The sequence below is a fragment of the Triturus cristatus genome, chromosome 11 (assembly GCF_964204655.1).
Source record: "Triturus cristatus chromosome 11, aTriCri1.1, whole genome shotgun sequence".
NCBI lineage: Eukaryota > Metazoa > Chordata > Amphibia > Caudata > Salamandridae > Triturus > Triturus cristatus.
The window spans coordinates 591166827-591191627 of NC_140594.1; the positions used below are offsets into that span (position 1 = coordinate 591166827).

General features: G+C 55.0%; 1 protein-coding gene across 1 annotated transcript; it reads right to left on the reverse strand.

Moving 5' to 3' along the window:
- Nucleotides 1-2990: 2990 nt before the first annotated feature.
- Nucleotides 2991-24088, reverse strand: LOC146785141 (uncharacterized). Its single transcript, XM_085633326.1, has 3 exons — nucleotides 23810-24088; nucleotides 5691-5960; nucleotides 2991-4355 (listed from the first exon to the last, which is right to left on the reverse strand). The coding sequence occupies exons 2-3, from the start codon at nucleotides 5884-5886 to the stop codon at nucleotides 3376-3378; spliced, it is 1176 nt and encodes a 391-aa protein (XP_085489452.1). The 5' UTR covers nucleotides 5887-5960; nucleotides 23810-24088; the 3' UTR covers nucleotides 2991-3375.
- Nucleotides 24089-24801: the final 713 nt, after the last annotated feature.

Consider the following 24801-nt stretch of genomic DNA (forward strand, 5'->3'; position numbering starts at 1 on the left):
ACGTATGGAGCGTACCCCCACCCCAACAGTGTAAGTACGACCCGTACCCACACCCGCGGATGCATGGAGCATACCCCCACCCCAACAGTGTAAGTACGACCCGTACCCTCACCTCAAATGCATGGAGCGTACCCCCACCCCAACAGTGTAAGTACGACCCCTACCCTCACCTCGAATGCATGGAGCGTACCCCCACCCCAACAGTGTTAGTACGACCCGTACCCTCACCTCGAATGCATGGAGCGTACCCCCACCCCAACAGTGTAAGTACGACTCGTACCCTCAGCCGCGTACGTATGGAGCGTACCCCCACCCCAACAGTGTAAGTACGACCCGTACCCTCACCTCGAATGCATGGAGCGTACCCCCACCCCAACAGTGTAAGTACGACCCCTACCCTCACCTCGAATGCATGGAGCGTACCCCCACCCCAACAGTGTAAGTACGACTCGTACCCTCAGCCGCGTACGTATGGAGCGTACCCCCACCCCAACAGTTTAAGTACGACCCGTACCCTCACCTAGAATGCATGGAGCGTACCCCCACCCCAACAGTGTAAGTACGACCCCTACCCTCACCTCGAATGCATGGAGCGTACCCCCACCCCAACAGTGTAAGTACGACTCGTACCCTCAGCCGCGTACGTATGGAGCGTACCCCCACCCCAACAGTGTAAGTACGACCCATACCCTCACCTCGAATGCATGGAGCGTACCCCCACCCCAACAGTGTAAGTACGACCCCTACCCTCACCTCGAATGCATGGAGCGTACCCCCAACCCAAGTGTTAGTACGACCCGCACCCTCACCTCGAATGCATGGAGCGTACCCCCACCCCAACAGTGTAAGTACGACTCGTACCCTCACCTCGAATGCATGGAGTGTACCCCCACCCCAACAGTGTAAGTACGACACGTACCCCCACCTCGAATGCATGGAGCGTACCCACATCCGTGCATGTCATGAGCGTACATATTGTGAAATTGGAGAGGTGGGTGCAGAGTCCTCCCAGCAGTGCCCTGAGACAGGAGGGGTGGGGGCCTATCACTCCCAGCAGTACCCAGACACAGGAGAAGTGGGTGCAGAGTCATCCCAGCAGTGCCCTGAGACAGGAGGGGTGTGTGCAGAGTCCTCCCAGCAGTGCCCTGAGACAGGAGGGGTGGGGGCCTATCACTCCCAGCAGTGCCCTGAGACAGGAGGGGTGGGTGCAGAGTCCTCCCAGCAGAGCCCAGAGACAGGAGGGGTGGGTGCAGAGTCCTCCCAGCAGAGCCCAGAGACAGGAGGGGTGGGTGCAGAGTCCTCCCAGCAGAGCCCAGAGACAGGAGGGGTGGGTGCAGAGTCCTCCCAGCAGTGTCCTGGGACAGGAGGGGTGGGGGCCTATCACTCCCAGCAGTGCCCTGAGACAGGAGGGGTGGGTGCAGAGTCCTCCCAGCAGAGCCCAGAGACAGGAGGGGTGGGTGCAGAGTCCTCCCAGCAGAGCCCAGAGACAGGAGGGGTGGGTGCAGAGTCCTCCCAGCAGTGCTCTAAGACAGGAGGGGTGGGGGCCTATCACTCCCAGCAGTGCCCTGAGACAGGAGGGGTGGGGGCCTATCACTCCCAGCAGTGCCCAGACACAGGAGAGGTGGGTGCAGAGTCCTCCCAGCAGAGCCCAGAGACAGGAGGGGTGGGTGCAGAGTCCTCCCAGCAGTGCTCTGAGACAGGAGGGGTGGGGGCCTATCACTCCCAGCAGTGCCCAGACACAGGAGAGGTGGGTGCAGAGTCCTCCCAGCAGAGCCCAGAGACAGGAGGGGTGGGTGCAGAGTCCTCCCAGCAGTGCCCTGAGACAGGAGGGGTGGGGGCCTATCACTCCCAGCAGTGCCCAGACACAGAAGAGGTGGGTGCAGAGTCATCCCAGCAGTGCCCTGAGACAGGAGGGGTGTGTGCAGAGTCCTCCCAGCAGTGCCCAGAGACAGGAGGGGTGGGTGCAGAGTCCTCCCAGCAGAGCCCAGAGACAGGAGGGGTGGGTGAAGAGTCCTCCCAGCAGAGCCCAGAGACAGGAGGGGTGGGTGCAGAGTCATCCTAGCAGTGCCCAGACACAGGAGAGGTGGGCGCAGAGTCATCCCAGCAGTGCCCTGAGACAGGAGGGGTGTGTGCAGAGTCCTCCCAGCAGTGCCCAGAGACAGGAGGGTTGGGTGCAGAGTCCTACCAGCAGAGCCCAGAGACAGGAGGGGTGGGTGCAGAGTCCTCCCAGCAGAGCCCAGAGACAGGAGGGGTGGGTGCAGAGTCATCCCAGCAGTGCCCAGACACAGGAGAGGTGGGTGCAGAGTCATCCCAGCAGTGCCCTGAGACAGGAGGGGTGGGGGCCTATCACTCCCAGCAGTGCCCTGAGACAGGAGGGGTGGGGGCCTATCACTCCCAGCAGTGTCCAGACACAGGAGAGGTGGGTGCCCATCACTCCCAGCAGTGCCCATGGAACGCAAAGGGTGGAGTAGTCACATATACCATGCCCACAAATGTCAGTCAGGTGCACAAAGACCCTGCAGTACATGTACCACATGTGTGCGAGGCTGGAAGTATACGCAAGCATAGGGCCAAAAACAAAACATTTACACATGAAGTCATGTCAATAGTCCACATACACAAGTACAATGACTACCAAGGATGCCACGAATGATGCAGGTGGAGAATGGCTCAGCATGCATGTGCAAAGTTGAAGGAGTCCGTCACACACCCAGCTAATGTACACACAGCTCTGCACTAAATATTGGGAACACCCTGCAGGGAAGAAGTCAGGGTACACAGAGGAAGGAAAACACCTTGGGACAATTGCAACATGCAGCAACTGCTTACATGAATGGAGAAAGGTAGCTAACACCGTGTGAGGCACACTGATCCCAGGGTCCCCCCTATGAGCAGCACACCACTACATTTCCCACACACCCAACACATGACCAACACCCACAACCATGTAGCAGCCCCACCAACAGCAATGCCAGCAATGCAGGAGTGTTCCAAGGCCAAAAAATAAATAGCTTTATTCAGCATGAGCAAAAAACTAGTATGACGTAAGTCCCATAATAACAAAGGCCATAGGGCAGTCCAGGAGTCCGAGCTGGATGGGGGACACAGTGGGATGCGTGTCCCCTAGCTTGCATGCACAGTTACGAGTCGTCGTCTTCCACAGGGGTGAGGGCATCATGTGGGGGGGAAGGAACTGGCACCGCAGGGACAGGAGGGCAAAGGGTAGGTGAATTGGGTGCAGGGATGGAGGACTCCACCACAGGGGGTGGGGCAGGGCCAAAGGTGGATTCTAGGATCTCACTGCACACCTTGGCAAGGTCCTCCAGGGACTCCCCTGCACCCGAAGGAACCACAGGCCCCAAGGAGGGGGGGGGGTCAGAGGGATGGGTCGCAGCGCCACTGGGGGAGGATGTGGACAGGGGGGGGGGACTCAAGCACCCTGACCGAGGACTTCCTTGACCGCTTGCGTGGTGGCGTCACTGTGGGGCTCAGGGACAGAGCGGCCATGAACGAGTCTTTGGGGGAGATGTGGCCAGGAGAGCTGAGGGGAGGGGATTTGGAGGGAGTGGATTGGGTGGAATGCGGACTCCCACTCTGGCTGCGTGTGACACGTTTGCCCCCCGACCCAGTGGGTGTGCCTACTGCACCCTGTGTGTGCGTGTCAGGAGGTGTGCGGCGGACCTTCCCTGCTGGTGTGGTGCCTGTGTCTGTTGTGGTGGGTGCATGCTTACGTCTGGGTGTATGTGGGACAGGCATGGGAGTGGGAATTGTGGAAGGAGCAGGGGTAGGGGGTGGGACGTAGCGCTGCAGGAGACCCACTGCTGCAGTCAGTGTGGAGTCTATGGACCTCAGCAAGTTGCGTTGGTCAGCCTGCGATGAATGAATGCCCTCCAAGTATGCCTCCATGTTGTTGAGGACCTGGCTGTGGCCATGGAGGACATTAAGGATCGCAGTCTGACCAATCTGCAACTGCCGCTGGATGTCCACAGACTCAGCATTGGCGGCAGCAGTGGAGACAGGGGCAGGGGGTGCGGTGCCTGGCAGGAAGGAGACATGTGGGGACCGGGCACGCTGGGAAGGGACACGAGCACGTGGGAGGCGGCTGATGGCAATGGAGGGGGCGGTGCCAGATGTAGGGCTGCTGTCAGATGGTGGTGCAACCACCGCCCACTCGGAGGGATCCTCCTCGGACCCGTCGGCTTCATACTCTGTTGTGCCAGTCGACAGGTCCCCGGGTTCACTCTCCACCGCCTCAGTCCCACTCGAAGTGCCAGCCCCGATGTCACCGCTGGCACTGGTGCTCCGTCCCTCCGCGCCGTCTGTGTCCATGTCTCCCTCCGTGTCCCCCGACGATGCTGTGGACAGGGTGAAGAGACAGAAAGTAATCATACACCTGTATACATATGTCACATGAGTCAAATCTACGTAGGTTACAGTGCATACCCTGATACAAAGGAAGAGTTACATCTACAAAACAAGGTACATATGTAGGGCATGCAAGACACAGTTCTTCGACCCACCATGCCATGGAATAACTATGGAGAGCATGACACACTAGCAAATGAGATGATATGGAATTTTGACTGAGGAGCAAGGCCCTGGGGACAATCCAGCACTGCATCAGCACCACACAGCGTGGCAGCAAATAGGGATGAGCAGGGACCATAGGCAGGAACAAGAGGCACATGCAGCATAGGTAATACTGATAACATGCCCACCCTGACTGGCACACTGCACCTTGAGTGTATGTCCAGGCAAACATCACACACTGGCCAGTCCTAGCAAGGAGATATCAGGTCTTGACATGTCGGACATGCCCGCACCACCCACCCCCTACATGAGACAAATCTATGGAGACACATGAAGCACGTACATCTCTTAGTCTGGGTGAAATACACATGGGATGCAACAAATCAAGGTTGCACACCAAATACCCAAGGTGCGCCTGTCCAAAGAATCATGTACAAATGGGCATCATCAGATGATTGCTACAAGACACACAGGCAATGGCCACCGTGAGTATGTACTTGGAAAATCAGGTCAGGCTGTACAGTGGACACTTGTAATACATCGCACGTCAATATACATGGTGCCAGGGGACAATGGCACAGAGCACAACCTATGCTGTAGACACAGAGATTGTCGACATATTCGGATTACACACATGATACCTATGAAAAAATGCCCCTGGGGACAGTAGTGGCCACACAACTCCATGCTCCTGAATGGGAATGACTGCAACACACGCTAACATCCCTGCACTATGCGTAACGCACACTCATGCACATCATGTCACAGGCCACCACATAGGACATGCGTACTGTAAGGCCTCACACTTGAGAGACTAACTCCCATGTCTGGACTCAGCATTAGTGCCAACTGACATGGAACCCACAAGTCCAGAACTGGACAGGGCACAGGTAAGGTCCCAAATCCTGTTACACACCACCCCCACACATAATGCTGCAGGCATTGTACACTTGTAGAAGGTGTCAGGCTACATGACCTTGTGATGGAGCGACTACACACAGACCAGGGAACACATTGCAAGGAGGGGAAGGGAGGCAGGAGAGCACAGCAAGTCTGTGGGGGATAGGATCAGCACAGCACCATAAACCCTGGAAGTGTATCCATGGAACATTGCACTTACAAATGCTGGTGAAACACAACAAACACACACATGTACCTACCCCCTTCCGGCTGCTGCATGTCCTGTAGACGCCTGTCCAAGTCAGGAAAGACCACCGCCAGCACACGTTTCTGGATGTGGGAGAGACGGCGGCGTCCGCGGTTCTTGTGGCTCTCAGGTGAGTCCCCCAGCAGGACCCGTGCGATCCTCCGCGTCCAGCACCGGATATCCTGCCAGCGTTTCCTCACCTGGGACATGCGCCGCCTCCGACCTTCCGCACTCCTCACGGCGCTTACGGCGTCCAGCCATATCTGCTCCTTGCCAGAGGCGTCTACCTGTGAGGATGGACAAGTGACACTACATCAATACACCTGGCACATGTCACAGGGACACAGATTAGAACACATTCGCTGTTCACAACAAGGCCTAGTATGCATCCAACGCATTGCACCTTTGCCATAGGGACATGATCCTCTGGGGAAGGGCAAAAGCAGTACGTGCCATTGAAAGGACACAGGTGGAATGAGGGCAACGACACAATCAAAGATCCAGCCTCACACTGTGCATCACACCCACCCCTCCTGTCTCAGGGCACTGCTGGGAGTGATAGGCACCCACCCCTCCTGTCTCAGGGCACTGCTGGGAGGACTCTGCACCCACCCCTCCTGTCTCAGGGCACTGCTGGGAGACATCAGGCATTCCCCCCCCTTGTGACCCACCCTACAGTACATAGCATGTGTGTCACACCTGGACACAATTTCAGAAGTCACAGTCACAAAAAAGGGACACAGTCTGTGGCAGTGGACACTGCACTCACCTGATAACCTGGTCGCCCATACAGCATGGGGTACTGTGGGAGGATCACATCCACTAAAGCCATGTTCTCCTCCAGGGTGAATGGCTGTGACCTCTCCACAGCCCTTGACATGGTTCCAGGGAATCAGTAGCAGCAGCTGGGTCGTGGAATACAGAGATGTGCAGGCAAGTGCACCCTCATGGGACCTGGCTGCCTTATATCTGCCTTGCTGGCCCATCTCATGCACAGGAGTACAGAGTGATTGGTCACTCACATTTGCATCCTATGTTTCCTCCAATCCCTTCAAACCTAGCAGTCTGTGGGTTCTCTATCGGTTTCATTCTCCTGCATGATGTCAGCCCCACAAACACATTGCAACAAAGTAGAAGAATTCCAACTGACTTCTGCTGTGCACCTTCCAGAACAATTTCGAAATTTGAACTTGGTCTCCATGACAACCAGCATGCATGTAGGCCTTAATACTTGTCCCCTATGTAATTTTCAGCGTCACACACAGGTACGGTGCGTTTCGGGGCCCTAGGGCACCCCAAATGCATTGCAACGGCCCCTACACGCGTGCCTACGTTCACTATCATTATGGGTGTCCTCGCGTATGCGTACTCGTAGTGGTACGGCCCGTACACACGCATCTACGCTCACTATCAGTATGGGTCTGCTCGCGTATACGTACTCGTAGTGATAGTGAGCGTAGATGCGAGTGTACGGCCCGTACCACTACGAGTACGCATACGCGAGCAGACCCATACTGATAGTGAGCGTAGATGCGTGTGTACGGCCCGTACCACAACGAGTACGCATACGCGAGGACACCCATAGTGATAGTGAGCGTACATGCGTGTGTACGGCCCGTACCACTACGAGTACGCATACGCGTGAACACCCATAGTGATAGTGAGCGTAAATGCGTGCGTACGGCCCTATCACTATGGGTGTCCTCGCGTATGCGTGCTCATAGTGGTACGGACCGTACAAATGCCTGTACGCTCGCCATCACGATGGGTACACAAACGGCAGCACTCCCATAGTGATTTGGGAACGTACACAGGCCCTCTTAGCAGCAGTACGGCGGTTTTTATACATCACAGTGGTGATAGGCGGCACACAGGTAGGAATAGGGCGGACATACCTGTCCATGGATGGGCATACTTGTCCATGGATGGACATCAAGCCATCGTCTGTGCATTACTACATGTGTGGGGCACAGGTGTGACAGGCTGTGATGTGGAACATTACTCCTGAGTGGAGAAGGCACCAGATGTATGATGAGATGTGTACAGGTGTACTTTGTGACGGTGCAATGTGTGCCAGGCATGCCCTTGACTCCTTTGACATGTGTGCATGTCGTACTGCACCCTTGGGGTGTGCGTCACTGGCATGGCACGGACACCAACACACGGAAGTGTCCCCTGATGCCCGCTACAGGGGTTACCACACCTGCCTTGTCACTACCCACGATGCACAATGTGACTATGTCATGTATGTGTGGGGGCTTCCCATCAGGTTGATGTTGGAGCACCCTCAAAAGCTGCAGCTGTTGCAGCAACCAACATGTGTCTGTGTGTAGATTGACATTGCACACTGTTCCGCACACCATGCCACATGTGGTATCGGATGTGAGGTGCACATGTATGCATGGGACACGGAGTAGTGTGACAAGGACATGTCTGCATCCTCACATTGATTGTGTGGTGAGTCATGACATGTGCACCTTCATGGCAAGGTGTGTGGGCTGTCCTAGTGTAATGTCATGTGACCTGTGGCTCTAGTGTTCCGCTACCAGTCTCTGCAATCGGCATCCTACTTCTGCTGATGTGTGGGCGTATGTCACTCCAGTGTTGCGTCTGGCTGTTCACTTGCACTGGGACACAGCTATTCCCATGGCATGGCATGGGGAGGTTCTCAATCTCCGTGTGTAGCTGGGTCTTGGTAGGAGTGTCACCTGCCAGCCATACGTGTCCTGGGCATTTAGCACATACGTGAATCCCTATGTAGCATATGTGTATTGACAGATTAACATGTGCTCTGTACATATAAATTGTTGTTGTGGTGCACTCACTCTTCCTTGTCACTTCCAAATTACTGCAGAGCGCCGCCTCTTCCCCGAACAATGCCGGACTTGGCTGACATGCGGGAGAATGATCGGATCTGGTGCTACCGCTTCCCACGACGGTTGATTCTGGAGTTGACGGCGAGACTGGCACCACACCTGGAACCGCAGAACAGGTATCCTACGGCACTGACACCCCAGCTGAAGGTAATGGCAGCCCTACATTTTCTTGCCACGGGTACCTTTCAATATACCATAGCTCATGTTGGTGGCATGTCCCAGAGCATGTTCTGCCGTGTGCTGCATGATTTCTTAGAGGCCATGTTGATTCACCTGGATGACTTCATCAAGTTCCCAACCCCTGAACAGTTGACTGCGGTCAAGCGTGGATTCTATGCCCTGGGAGGGATGCCCCATGTCATTGGGTCCATAGATGGGACACATGTAGCTTTGGTACCACCACACGCACGGGAGGTAGCGTACCGCAATCGGAAGCACTACCACTCCATCAATGCCCTTGTGGTGTGTCAGTCCAACATGGTGATTTCACATGTCTGTGCTCGTTTTCCAGGATCAGCACACGATGCCTACATCATGAGGTGTAGCAGGATGCCTGAAATGATGATGCAGCTGCGCAACGAAAGAGCATGTGTTGTTGGTGGGTACAGTCTGTCAGTCCTGTATTTTGCATAGCCTACCAGCACGACCGCTTCACCAGTTCTAACAATGTCCATGTGCTTCCCATGTAGGGGACGCTGGCTATCCCAACATGCCATGGCTGCTCACACCTCTCCGCAACCCCATCACGCCGGCCCAGCTCCGCTACAACACCGCCCATGGCCGGACAAGGCGAGTGATAGAGAGGACGTTTGGCCTGCTGAAGAGCCGCTTTCGGTGCCTCCACAAGACCGGCGGCGCCCTCCCATATGCCCCTGCGAAGGTCTGCAAAATCTTCATGGTCTGCTGTATGCTGCACAACATGGCAGTTGAGAAAGCTGTGCCACTCATCCTGGATCAAGATGACGAGGACCATCCACCCGTGGAGGACGAAGGGCTTGGCAATGGGGCTAGTGATGTGGAGGATGTGGAGCCGCAGGAGGACATCCGGACTCGGCTCATACGCGACTTCTTTGCTTAGTGGTGAGTACCAGTGTCTGAGTGTGCACGCATTTGTCCCCGTGTGGCATGTGTTGTGATGTGTGTGTCCACCTGCATGTATGGCACGTGAGTCAGAGGTGTGTGTGGGTGTGTCACTGGAGTGATGGTGGCAGTGATGGTTGTATTTCCCCAGTCATAATTGTGACCTAGCATGTTGTCATCCTTACATGTGGCGAGTACATGCACATGCAAGTGGCTGTGCTTTTTGTGGCTGACTTCTTGTGTGTCTCTCTTCCCCAGGTACTTGCGCATGCCGTCTGCTGGTTGCATTGTTGTGGCACTGCTATTCCTCATGGACACGTCATCGTGGGCTGACTCAGCGTTACAGGCACGGACATGTTTGGAAGTCTCCATAGGGTAAGGGATGCATCAGGGGTGTATTGGGTGTGGCAGTTGTTCACGATGTATGCACACTGCCCCTGTCGATGTTTGGTTCCTCTGCAGCCATGTAGCATCAGCATGGGACGCGACATGCAGCAGTGTACACCTGAATAGATGGTCTGACTGGTTGACAGTCATCAGTGATGGGATAGTGGATTGTGATGATGGCATCAATGTGTGTGACACTGCCCTCGGACACATACGGTTAGCATTGGCTTGACATGCTGTGGGACTTCCACATCAGCTGATCTATGGTGTATGGCAGGCTCTCCGTGAGCAGCTGTGGGTGTTTAGCTGTTAGCCGACGCTTGTGTGCCACTTCCATGGCATTTGTGCTGCAGAAGGGGGGTGCCAGTGTTGGACCCACATGTTACTCCACAAGATGTGTTCATGTGTACTTCAAGTTGCCTCTGCACTCCCGAAAACATGACTAATAAAGGTGTCCCTATGCCTCCAAGGTGCCTCTTCTCAGTCAATGCTGGTGTGTTGCCACGGTGCTTCCAGCATGTCTGGCATGGTATTCCCTGATTGTGGCTATGTGTCAATGTGTCGAGTAGCAAGATGCAAGCTGTGTGTGGGGGCTGAGACTGTGTAGTGGGCATGATGTCCATGACTGTGTGGGTATTGTGACATGTGCCATCCCCATGCATCCAACGTTGGCCAGGCCCCCATTCTCTGCATCCACCGGACTCAAGCTTGCAGGACATGGTTCTGCCACCTGTCTACACATACCTGGGTGCCCCCCAGGACACTCCACATGATCCCTGACCTCTGCGCATGACTGTTGCTGTACTCAATGTGTCTGTCGGCACGGTTGTGCGGCCACCCCCTCAGCTGGTTGGGCCCATCACGGGTGTGTATGGTGCTCCATGTCTGTCTTGCCTAATACACTGTGACCCGTGTGTCCTGTGCCAGACTCAGGCCCCAGGGTGTGGATGGTTGAAGTCAAAAGATAACTCAGGCATGTTTAGACTTTACAAGACACATGTAAGGTAATAATGCAACCAGCAGGCATCTTCTCTTCATGGTGTGATTTTTTATTTTTGTGGGGGGGGTGGGGGGGGGTATGACGTGAGGGGCTTTCCGGGAGTTTGGAATCCAAAGTTCAGTAGGGGAGTTGGTGTCCTTGCCATTGGAAATCCTCATAGTCCATGCCACAGTCTTTGTCAACATTGGTCAGGCAGTGACCAGCAGGGCCATGTGGCAGAGAATGTCTCTTGATGCTGTGATGCTGTTGCTCCAGTGGGCCAGGTGCCAGGCCAGGTGTCCTGGGAGATGGTGATGTTGCGCCGACCCTCACGGTCTTTTCCGTGGACGACCCGCCCTCCTGCGGGGACCCTCAGAAGCAGGCCGTGACGACGTCTGGGATGCTCCATCGGATGTTTCCTCCTCCTCCTCCTGATCCCTCCCTGTGGGTGGTGATGTTCTCCGCCTTCTGGCACAGGGAGGGTCGGCCATGTTGTCGGCCATCCGACGGAGTGTATCGTGAATCCCCTGGAACGCCGTCACTTGCTCAGCCTGTCTGTCCTCCATCCTCCGTTGGTGTCGTAGTAGACAGGCATGTTGCTCCGCATGTTGCTGGGCCTGCTGGGTCTTTATCTCATCGAGGGTCCCCTTGATCTCATTGAGGGTGGACACAACCTGGGCCATGCCCGTGGTGTCCTGCCGGTATGTGTCCATGATGTTTCGGACATGGGCAAATACCGGTTCCCCAGCCAACTGGTCATGCTCGTGCCTCCGCCGTCCTCCACTCCCACCACCCCTGCCCACTTGCACCTGGCCTGCCCTTGTGGGCACATCGGGTCTCTGGGACCCCTGAGGGGTGGCATTGGCGTTGTCGCCTGCCTCCTCCTGGGTGCCCGGGACACCGTGTCCCTCCTGGCCAGCCTGGCTGCATTGTGGTGTTGGGGCAGGGATCCTGGGTGTCTCCTGGGATGTGGCAGGAGTGGGGGTGGTGGTTGGCACAGTTGTACCTGACACAGGTGCTGCAGGTGGTTGGACACCAGAGGGGCCAGGTCGGTCGGGGTCGTCCACAGAGTGGTGAGAGTGGTCGCTGCCGGTGGGATCGGGCTCCTGCAGATCCGGGTCCTGTGAGTCTTCCCCCCCAGTGTTGGGGGGTGAACCACGACGTTGACCTGTGTGTGAGAGAGACAATGTTAATTTTGGTCCATGCAACATCCATGTTTCATCAGTTTCAAAGTTGGGACATTTCCTCTTGGAATTGGGATCTGTCTTGCATTCCACTCACAGTGGACTTGTGCATGGGTGTGTCCCTTGGGCACCACTTTGGCCCCTTTAACTATGTGTGGCACGGTCTTACTTGCTGCGTCAAGTGTGACTGCAGTCAGCAGTGGAGTGGGCAGGTGTGGCGAGCCATGCATTGGCGCCTTCCGTGTAGCACTGTACATGTGCACATGGAGTGGATCCACACACTTATATGATCCAGGTAGCTGTCGTTGTGCTCGTGAACAGGTTGTGACATGGCCCTGTGTTTTGCCATGGGGAAGAGGGGGGGTTCTGGCACTGGCCACCCTTGTCTACATGCACGCAGTCTACCTGCTGACGAGCAGACATTCGCACACGCCACACGGCTGATTTGCTCTCCCTGTGTCTCGCTCCCTCTCTGTCCCCCTCTCCCTCCCTCTCTGTCCCCCTCTCCCTCCCTCTCTGTCCCCCTCTCCCTCCCTCCGTGTATCAGCCTCCTCCCTCTGTCCGTCTCGCTCCCTCTTTGTCCCCCTCTCCCTCCCTCCGTGTGTCAGCCTCCTCCCTCTGTCCGTGTCGCTGTTTCTCCCTCCCTCTCTGTCCCCCTTTCCCTCCCTCTGTGTGTCAGCCTCCTCCCTCTGTCCGTGTCCCTGTGTCTCCCTCCCTCTCTGTCCCCCTCTCCCTCCCTCTCTGTCCCCCTTTCCCTCCCTCTGTGGGTCAGCCTCCTCCCTCTGTCCGTCTTCCTGTGTCTCCCTCCCTCTCTGTCCCCCTCTCCCTCCCTCTGTGTGTCACCCTCTGTCACCTCAGGCCAGCTTCCTGGGAACACACTGTTAGCAGATCTTTGAATGGCCCTTGGCTTGTTGAAGTGAGTTTGTTTCTGATCTCCAGGCACCCATTGGGTGTAGTGTCTGTGTGTGCGCTGCTGCTGTGGTGGTGTGTGCTGCCACTCTTTCACAATGTTGGCTGTTCATCAGCTGCTGTCATGTGCAAAACAGTGCCTTCACCCCCATGTGTTGATGCAAGGCGTCCGCCATTTGCTGGCGAGTCTTTCCTGTGTGGGGACACAGTGTTTGTCTGGCTGTGACCTAGGCCATATGGGCAGAGGGCATTGTTGTCTGCTTCTGAGTTGCACTATGTGATTTTTGGGGCCCAGCCTCCCGTCATCCGGGTTACCGTGTCATGTGTTGGTGTCTTCTGTGGCCTGTGACTTGACATTGTCCAGCTGGGTGCATGGGGCATGGTAGCAGCAGTGGCATGTGCGTGTTCATGGAGTGTGGTTGAGTCATGCGATGGCTTGGTTGTGGATGACGTTCCCCCCATGTGAGGTGCGTTGTTTGTGTACTCACCCGGGTCTCGGAGTCCTTCTAATCCGTCCACTGCCTCCACCGGCAGTATGGCCACCACCCTCTCCTCCCAGGGCTGGTAGTGTACGGGTCTGCGGGAGGGCCGTCCTCCAGTGGCGTTGGCCTGGTTGTGTTCCTCCTGCATCTTGGCTCGGACCCTCCTCTGCAGATCGTACCACCTGGATTGGCATTCCTGCCTGGTCCTTCTGGTGTCCCCAACAGCATTCACAGCATCGATGATGGTCTGCCACATGGCTGTTTTTGCTGCCATGCTGGTGTTTCTGACCAATGTTCCAAAGAGCTGTGGCTCGACTCTGAGGATTTCATCGACAAGGACCTCCAACTCTCGGTTACTGAACTTTGGATTCTTGGTAGTGGGCATGGTGAGGGGTGTGGGTGTGGATGGTGGGGGGTGTGTGTGGATGGTGTGGGGTGTGTGTGGATGGTTGTGGGTGTGTGGGTGTGGTTGTGCAGGTGTGTGTGTGTGTGAATGTGATGAGGGTGTGTTTGTGAAGGTGGTTGTGTGAAGGTGTGCAAGTGTAAGGTGTGGTGAAGCTTGTAGTAAGGTGCTGTAAGTTGTCTGTGGTGTCTGGCAGCAGTGAGTCTGTTGCAAAGGCTCATGGTTTGTGTGTGTGGGCCCTTTTTATTGGTCCATTGGTGGGTGTGGCTGTGTTTGAAGTTTGGGTGGGTGTGTTATAAGGAGTGGTGGTGTTTAGGGCCTCTGTTTGTATTTGGCAGTTGCAGGTCAGTGTATGTGTTTTTTTAGTGTCTGTTGGCCATGTTTAGTGGCTTTGTGCCATTCGAATAGTGTATTCTTGTGTTGTTTTGTTTTGTCCTGGTTGTGTACGTGCGTTTTGAGCGTGTGTACGGTGTGTAGATGGGCCATTTGGTTGTACGGTGCTGTCCTTGTGTGTGGCTTGGTACGACTCGTACATGCGGTTGTGATGTTGGGGAATGGGGTGCGCTCCGTACTTAGGAGGTTGTGGTGGGGGTGCGACTGGAACATACTGGGGTGTACATAGACGGTGGTACGACACGTACAGGGGTGGGGGTCTGACTGGAACGTACTGGGGTGTAGGTACACGGTGGTACGACACGTACAGAGGTGGGGGTAGGACTCGAACGTACTGGGGTGTACATACATGGGGGTCGGACACGTACAGGGGTGGGGGTACGACTCGAACGTACTGGGGTGTACATACATGGGGGTCGGACACGTACAGGGGTGGGGGTACGACTCGAACGTACTGGGGTGTACTTAGACGGTGGTACGACACGTACAGGGGTGGGGGTAGGACTCAAACGTACTGGGGTGTAGGTACACGGGGGTACGACACGTACAGGGGTGGGGGTAGGACTCGAACGTACTGGGGTGTAGGTACACGGGGGTACGACACGTACAGGGGTGGGGGTACGACTCAAACGTACTGGGGTGTACATAGACGGTGGTACGACACGTACAGGGGTGGGGGTACGACTCGAACGTACTGGGGTGTACATACATGGGGGTCGGACACGTACAGGGGTGGGGGTACGACTCGTACGTACTGGGGTGTACATACATGGGGGTCGGACACGTACAGGGGTGGGGGTACGACTCGAACGTACTGGGGTGTACATACATGGGGGTCGGACACGTACAGGGGTGGGGGTACGACTCGAACGTACTGGGGTGTACATACATGGGGGTCGGACACGTACAGGGGTGGGGGTACGACTCGAACGTACTGGGGTGTACATAGACGGTGGCACGACACGTACAGGGGTGGGGGTACGACTCGAACGTACTGGGGTGTACTTAGATGGTGGTACGACACGTACAGGGGTGGGGGTAGGACTCGAACGTACTGGGGTGTACATACACGGGTGGGGGTTCGACACGTACACGGGTGTACATACAGGGGGGGGGTGTACATTAACGGGGAGTACGACTCGAACGTATGGGTGCTGGGGGGATTGTTTGGCGCGTATGCGGGCACATATCTCCATGGTTGCAATGGGAGTTCGGTGCGGACGGTGTTTTTACCATACGGTTGTGAGTTCGGACGCCCGGGATGGTTCGTGATTCCCCGGTCGGCTTCGCTTTTCATGTTTGTATGGTAAATCGTCCGAGGACGTGTCGGACACATTTTCCGACCCGAGGACGTGTGGGGAATGATTCCAAATGCGGTTCGTATGGACTTTTTACCATGCGAATCGTGATTGCCAGTTCGTACGGCACTTGTACGATTCGTACGGTAAAAAGACCGGATACGAGTCGCACGGGGAATTTTTCTACCGGATCGTAATTGGCACCTATATCTCGCCATTTTCAGAACCAGCATTGCGGTAGTGTTAGAGTTGAGATACTTCTCTAATAACTTTTGGTCCTGACAAATTGCCACAAGACCCATTACGAGCTATTACAGGCAAGAAGCATGTCAACCTTTTACACTACACATGCCCTTTAGGACCATTGTATCCAGTTAGGGCTTCCTGCTTTTAGTTAGGTTAGTGCAGGAATAACGTTTAGGCAATAGGGTTGCCCTAGACCTCTTTTAAGACACCATTCTACACTCACTTCATTACCTAGTCCACACACCCACATGCACCTAATGGCTTCATCAAAAAAAGATCTCCGCTAAAGAGCCCCTATGTGGGTGCCCATCAGGCATTGCAGCACCGGCCCGACAAGGAGCAGGCCCAATGATGAAGCATGACATCCTTCGGGGTTTGTTAGGGCACTTCTTCACAGACCTGGACACTCCCACTCACACTTAGGAACTGCAAACGGATCTCTGACATATTATCGAAAGACACATTATCGAACTACACAAATATCGCATCAAATATATCGACATCAAAAATATCGACATTGTATACTTATTTAAAAAACTACACTAATATCGACACTACAATATCGTAATACAATTATATCGATCACACAAAAATCGCACACATAAACATCGCAATACTAAATATCGACATAAGTAAATAAATATAACACATGTCACAAATATCGATAACCAAAATATAGACATCAATAATATCGTTTTTTTTAAATATATCGACTATTCTAATACTAATAAAACCAATACTTTAAACAACATAAAGACAATATTTTCCGAAAACATACATTTTCAAATGAGATTCTACTTAAACATAAACATAACATTTATAATGATCTCAATATTTAACAAAATAATAAAAAAACACTGAAATAATTATCACATTGGCATTTCGAACACATTTAAAAAAAATGACAACACATTATAAACAATCTTTTTATCTATAATTATTTAAAACTCTCCTCCTTTAAAACTAAATATACTCTTACTTAGCATTTTCCATAAAAGGAAACCAATTAACTTAAAAAAATTCAAACCATCCAATAGAAAGGCCACATACAGAAAACAACCAATAACATTCAAGAAACAATTTAAAACCACTATATAAACCAATTAAAACAAGTCTTCTACTGTGCCTTAAACCAAAGCATTGAACGAAGAAGAAACTCTGCTAAACAGAAGAAACCTACATCCTACTACTATTCTAAAAACGTAAGTAAATATTCTTTTCTAACTAAACTGCCAAATTAAACTAAAACACTAATTTATCTTTACTCAAATAAGTAACTAACTTATATATTCCATCTCTTTATGTTTCCACTACAGATATTACTCCAAACTGCTAAAGAAAATATTGAAGATTGCCAGAAAAGACTCACTAAAAAGTAAGTATACTATCAAAATACTTTATAAAATATTAATTAAATCCTACTCCAACCCCAAAACATCCTAAACCCCTAAACAAATCGATGTTCTCTTTTTTAAGTTTTAAAAAACCTGTATAAATTAACACCTATAGTCTATACCACTGGGCATGAGGGAAGGCTCTGTTTGCTTAGGGAGAGGTTGGGCTCCTGCATCTTATTTATTAGGGAGGAGGGGCACATAGTAAGAGGGGTAGGGGACGGGGGTACATTGACATGTGGTGGGGGAGGGGGGGGGTAGAGAAATGGGTGGGAAGGTTGTTCCTTCTCCTGAATAATTGGTCTTGATGATAAATGTGTGGTACTTCTGGGCCAGTGAAGGCGGGGGAATGTTTGTTGAGTTGTTGATTTGTAAAACAATAAAATACGTTTCAACAAAAAAAATATAGTCCATACCAAACAGCAATACCACCCCACTTAAAAAACTAAACCAACCAAAACAATATGGTGCCGATCACGATCCGGCAAAAACCGGGTACGAACCGTCGGACGGAGCATAATCTCCGCCCGACGCGTACCCGGTCGTCAATTTTTACAAACAAGGAATTACGATTCGCACGGGTACACCATTACCGTACGAATCGTAAAAAAGCCCGACCGAACAAAAAAACACCTACCAATGCGATCCGGGAAAGCGCCGACCTGACGTCGGGACGCTCGCAGCCAGCCATTCACGAACCAGGAATCACGATTCGCACCGACGTCACCCCGCACGGTGAAGATTTTGCGGCAGCCAAAAACTGCCGGGAAATCTGGACGACGCGAACAAGGACCACCAGTACGCGACGGACAGACGACAACGCGAACAAGGAGGACCAGTACGCGACGGACACACAGGACGACGCGACCAAGGAGGACCCGTACGCGACAGGACGACGCGATCAAGGAGGACCCGTACGCGACAGGACGACGCGATCAAGGAGTACCAGTACGCGACAGGACGACGCGATCAAGGAGTACCAGTACGCGACGGACAGACATGGACCCGAACCTACGAGTCATCCCTGCCCTCATAGCAGTCCACCTGCTCTACAGGCACCGACGCAGACGCCGCAGAAGGTCAGAATAACTAAGGGAGGGGGGAAAGTGGGGTGGGGTGGGGGTGGCACGACCAGGGCAGGCCACAAAACAACCACATAAGTCACACATGGCCTGGACATACCTGACCTCCATGCCCTGGTCACCACGAGGGGGTGGGGGCGTGTCCTGATAAGCCAGCAACCGCCACAACGGAAGTCCGTCACCACGCGAACCGGCAACACAACCAGACAGGTACGTCCCGTACCCACGCCTGAAGAGCGTGGGTACGAGTCGTACCACGCCCACACACACGTCACCCCAACAATGGCGGGACGGATCGTACCCACGTGGCAAAGGCCTGGGTACGGCCCGCACAAGCATCACATAGCGTGGGGACGGATATGTACGGACCCTACCCCCACCCCGTATGCAAGGAGCATACCCCCCACCCCAACAGTGAAAGTACGACCCGTACCCCCACCCGCGTATGCATGGAGCGTACCCCCACCCCAACAGTGTGAGTACGACCCGTACCCCCACCCGCGTATGCATGGAGCGTACCCCCCATGCCAACAGTGTAAGTACGACTCGAACCCTCACCCGCGGACGTACGGACCGTACCCCCCATGCCAACAGTGTAAGTACGACCCGTACCCCCACCCGCGTATGCATGGAGCGTACCCCCCATGCCAACAGTGTAAGTACGACACGAACCCTCACCCGCGTATGCAAGGAGCGTACCCCCCACCCCAACAGTGTAAGTACGACCCGTACCCTCACCCGCGTATGCAAGGAGCGTACCCCCCACCCCAACAGTGTAAGTACGACCCGTACCCTCACCCGCGTATGCATGGAGCGTACCCCCCATGCCAACAGTGTAAGTACGACTCGAACCCTCACCCGCGGACGTACGGACCGTACCCCCACCCCCACCAGTGTAAGTACGACTCCTGGACTCACGGACCGTACCCCCACCACACCAGTGTAAGTACGACTCAAACCCTCACCCGCGTATGCAAGGAGCGTACCCCCACCCCAACAGTGTAAGTACGACCCGTACCCTCACCCGCGTATGCAAGGAGCGTACCCCCCACCCCAACAGTGTAAGTACGACCCGTACCCTCACCCGCGTATGCAAGGAGCGTACCCCCCACCCCAACAGTGTAAGTACGACCCGTACCCTCACCCGCGTATGCATGGAGCGTACCCCCCATGCCAACAGTGTAAGTACGACTCGAACCCTCACCCGCGGACGTACGGACCGTACCCCCACCCCCACCAGTGTAAGTACGACTCCTGGACTCACGGACCGTACCCCCACCACACCAGTGTAAGTACGACTCGAACCCTCACCCGCGTATGCAAGGAGCGTACCCCCCACCCCAACAGTGTAAGTACGACCCGTACCCTCACCCGCGTATGCAAGGAGCGTACCCCCCACCCCAACAGTGTAAGTACGACCCGTACCCTCACCCGCGTATGCATGGAGCGTACCCCCCATGCCAACAGTGTAAGTACGACTCGAACCCTCACCCGCGGACGTACGGACCGTACCCCCACCCCCACCAGTGTAAGTACGACCCGTACCCCCACCCGCGTATGCATGGAGCGTACCCCCCATGCCAACAGTGTAAGTACGACCCGTACCCTCACCTCGAATGCATGGAGCGCACCCACACCGTGTATGTCCCAAGCGTACATATCCAGAAATTGGAGGTGTGTGTGCAGAGTCCACCCAGCAGTGCCCAGACACAGGAGGGGTGTGTGCAGAGTCCTCACAGCAGTGCCCTGAGACAGGAGGGGTGGGTGTGGAGTCCTCCCAGCAGTGCCCTGAGACAGGAGGGGTGTGTGCAGAGTCCTCCCAGCAGTGCCCAGAGACAGGAGGGGTGGGTGCAGAGTCCTCCCAGCAGTGTCCAGACCCAGAAGGGTGGGTGCAGAGTCCTCCCAGCAGTGCCCTGAGACAGGAGGGGTGGGTGCAGAGTCCTCCCAGCAGTGCCCAGACCCAGGAGGGGTGGGTGCAGAGTCCCCACAGCAGTGCCCTGAGACAGGAGGGGTGGGTGCAGAGTCCTCCCAGCAGTGCCCAGACACAGGAGGGGTGTGTGCAGAGTCCTCACAGCAGTGCCCTGAGACAGGAGGGGTGGGTGCAGAGTCCTCCCAGCAGTGTCCAGACCCAGGAGGGGTGGGTGCAGAGTCCTCCCAGCAGTGCCCTGAGACAGGAGGGGTGGGTGCAGAGTCCTCCCAGCAGTGCCCAGACCCAGGAGGGGTGGGTGCAGAGTCCAACCAGCAGTGCCCAGACACAGGAGGGGTGTAACACATGTGTGTGATGCCGGAATTACCCACATCCATACTGCCTACAAGGGAACATGTCCCCATGAACTCATGTCAACAGACTCCACACACAAGTACAGTGATCACCAAGGATGCCACGATTGTTGCAGGTGGAGACATGGCCATGCATGCATGGCCAAAGTAGAAGGGCTCCGTCACACACACAGCTCATGTAGACACAGCTCTGCGCTAAACATTGTGAACACCCTGCAGGGAAGAAACTGGGTACACAGAGGAAGGAATACACCCTGGGACAATTGAACCATGCAGTAACTGCTGACATGACCTAAGGAAGTTAGCCAACACCTTGTGATGGCACACAGATCCCAGGGTCGCCCCAATGAGCAGCACACTACTACAAATCCCACACACCCAAAGCCTTAAACACCACCCAAAACAATGTAGCAGCCCCACAAACAACAATACCACCATAGCAGGAGTGTGATAATGAAAACAAAAATAAGCTGTATTCAGCATGAGCACAATGTCCGTGGATCGCAGGCAGTTCAATTTCAACAAAGGCCATAGGGCAGTCAATGATTCCCAGCTGGACGGGGGACACAGTGGGATGTGTGTCCCCTACCTTGCCTGCACAGTCAAATGGCATCGTCTTCCATACTGGTGAGGGCATCAGGGGGGGGGGAAGCAACAGGCACCGCAGGGACATCAGGGCAAAGGGGCGGCGTTGTGGGTGCAGGGATGGAGGACTCAACCACAGGGGGTGTGTCATGGCCAAAGGCGGAGGCCAGGATGGCACTACACACCTTAGCAAGGTCCTCCAGGGAGTCCCCTGCACCCGAAGTGACCTCAGGCCCCAAGGAGGGGGGGGGGTCAGAGGGATGGGTTGCAGCGCCACCGGGGGAGGGTGGAGACAGGGGGGGAGACTCAACCACCCTGACCGAGGACTTCCTTGACCGCTTGCGTGGTGGTGGAACTGTGGGGCTCAGGGACAGAGCGGCCATGAAGGAGTCCTTGGGGGAGATGTGGCCAGGAGAGCTGAGTGGAGGGGATTTGGAGGGAGTGGATTGTGTGGAATGCGGACTCCCACTCTGGCTGCGTGTCACACGTTTGCCTCCCGACCCAGTGGGTGTGCCTATCTCACCCTGTGTGTGCGTGTCAGGAGGAGTGCGGTGGACCTTCCCTGCTGGTGTGGTGCCTGTGTCTGTTGTGGTGGGTGCATGCCGACGTCTGGGTGTACGTGGGACAGGCATGGAAGTGGGAAGTGTGGATGGGGCAGGGGTAGGTGGGGGGAGGTCGCGCTGCAGGAGACCCACTGCTGCAGTCAGTGTGGAGTCTATGGACCTCAGCAAGTTGCGTTGGTCAGCCTGCGAAGAATGAATGCCCTCCAAGAATGCCTCGATGTTGGTGAGGGTTTTCCCGTGGGAATGGAGGACATTAAGGATCGCAGCCTGACCAACCTGCATTTGCCGCTGGATGTCCATAGACTCAGCATTGGCGGCAGCAGTGGAGACAGGGGCAGGGGGTGCGGTGCCTGGCAGGAAGGAGACATGCGGTGACCGGGCACGCTGGGAAGGGACACGAGCAAGTGGGAGGCGGCTGATGGGAACTGAGGGGGCGGTGCAAGGTGTTGTTCCGCTGTCAGCTGCTGGTGCAGCCACCGCCCACTCGGATAACTCCTCCTCGGACCTGTCAGCTTCGTATTCTGACGTGCCAGTCGACAGGTCCTCGGCAGCACTATCCTCCACCTCTGTCCCACTCGATGTACCAGCCCCGATGTCACGGCTGGCACTGGTGCTCGGTCCCTCCGCCTTGCCTGTGTCCATGTCTCCCTCTGTGTCCCCCGACGATGCTGTGGGCAGGGTGGAGAGACAGAATTTAATCAGACAGCTGTACACATCAGTCACATGAGTCCAATCGACATAGGTAACATTGCATAGCCTGAAAAGGAAGATCCCTAACATCTGCAAAACAAGGTACCGATGTAGGGCATGAAACACACAGTTGGTTGAGCCACCATGCCACTGAAATACCATGGAGAGCATGAGACAATAGCTAAAGACAGGAAACGGAGTCTGACATAGCACCCAGGCCCTGGGGACAATCCAGCACTGCATCTGCACCACACAGCGTTGGTGAAAATACCGATGACCAGGGACAATATCCATGAACTTGAGACACATGCTGCATAGGTAATGCTGCAAACATGCCCAACATTACTCGGTCACTGCACCTTGCGTGTGTGTCCAGTAACATCACACACTGGCCAGACCCAGCAAGTAGAAATCAGGATTTGACACATAGGCATTGCCCGCCCCAAAAAACCCCCACACGATGCAAATTGTTGAGACACAGGTGGCACCGACATCTCATAGTCTGGGTGATAAACACAGGGGCAGGCAAAAAGCAAGATTGGACGCCAAACAGCCAAGGTGCGCCTGTACAAATAATGAGGTACCAGTGCCCATCCTCAGATGAGTATAACAAGACACACAGGCACTGGCAACTGTGAGTATGAAGAAGGACAATCAGGTCAGGCTGCACAGTGGACACCTGTACATAATAGCACGTCTATATACATGGTGACAGGGGACAATGGCACAGAGCACAACCTACGCTGTAGACAGTGAGAGTGTCCACGTTGATGATGACACATACAATACTGAGGATAAGGTGCCCCAGGGGACAGTAGTGGGCACGCAACTACATGCTACAGAATGGTCATGACTGCTACACACGTCACCATCCCTGCACTATGCGTATCGCACACTCATGCACATCATGTCACAGGCCACTACATAGGACATGCGCTATGAGGCATGACACATGAGAGACCAACTCCCATGTCTGGAGTCAGCATCAGTGCCAACTGACATGGAACCCACATGCAGTGAACTTGACAGTTCACAGGCAAGGTCCCACAACCTGTTACACACCACCACCACACATGATGCTACAGTCATTGTTCTTGTGGACAAAGCGCCAGCCTACATTACCTTGTGAAGGAGTGACTACACACAGACCAGGGAACACATTGCAAGGAGGGGAAGGGTGGCAGGGGCGCAGCGCTATACTGGGGCAAACTGGATCTGCACAGCACCTTTAAACCCTGCCAGTGAATTCATGCCACTGTGCCCTTACAAATGCCGGTGACACACAACAAACGCACATGTACCTACCCCCTTCCGGCTGCTGCATCGCCTGTAAGCGCCTCTCCAGGTCTGGAAAGACCACCGGCAGCACACGCCTGTGGAGGTGGCTCAGACGGCGGCGGCCGCGGTTCTTGTGGCTGTCAGGTGAGTCCCCCAGCAGGAGCCGTGCAATCCTCCGCGTCCAGCACCGGATATCCTGCCAGCGTTTCCTCACCTGGGACAGGCTCCGCCTCCGACCATCCACACGCCTCACGGCACTGACGGCGGTCAGCCAGATCTGCTCCTTGGCAGTGGCGCCTACCTGTGAGGAAGAACAAGTGACACCACATCAATACACCAGCCACATGTCACAGAGAGACATATGAGAACAAATTAGCTGGTTACAACAAGGCATGTCATGCAGCCAACGCATTGCACCTCTGTCATAGGGACATCATCCTCTGGTGAGGGAAAAGGCAGTACGTGCCATAGTGGGTACACAGGTGGAATGATGGCTATGTCACAATCAATGATCAAGGCTCACACTGTGCATCACACCCACCCCTCCTGTCTCAGGGCACTGCTGGGAGGAATCTGCACACACCCCTCCTGTCTCAGGGCACTGCTGGGAGGAATCTGCACACACCCCTCCTGTCTCAGGGCACTGCTGGGAGGAATCTGCACACACCCCTCCTGTCTCAGGGCACTGCTGGGAGGACTCCGCACCCACCCCTCCTGTCTCAGGGCACTGCTGGGAGGACTCCACACCCACCCCTCCTGTCTCAGGGCACTGCTGGGAGGAATCTGCACACACCCCTCCTGTCTCAGGGCACTGCTGGGAGGACTCCGCACCCACCCCTCCTGTCTCAGGGCACTGCTGGGAGGAATCTGCACACACCCCTCCTGTCTCAGGGCACTGCTGGGAGGAATCTGCACACACCCCTCCTGTCTCAGGGCACTGCTGGGAGGACTCCGCACCCACCCCTCCTGTCTCAGGGCACTGCTGGGAGGACTCCGCACCCACCCCTCCTGTCTC

Coding starts and splice junctions, on each gene's coding strand:
- LOC146785141 (XM_085633326.1), bottom strand. CDS start 5,886: ATGTCCCAGGTGAGGAAACGCTGGCAGGATATCCGGTGCTGGACGCGG. Junction 4,356..5,690: donor CATGCAGCAGCCGGAAGGGG/GTAGGTACATGT, acceptor CCCTGTCCACAG/CATCGTCGGGGGACACGGAG.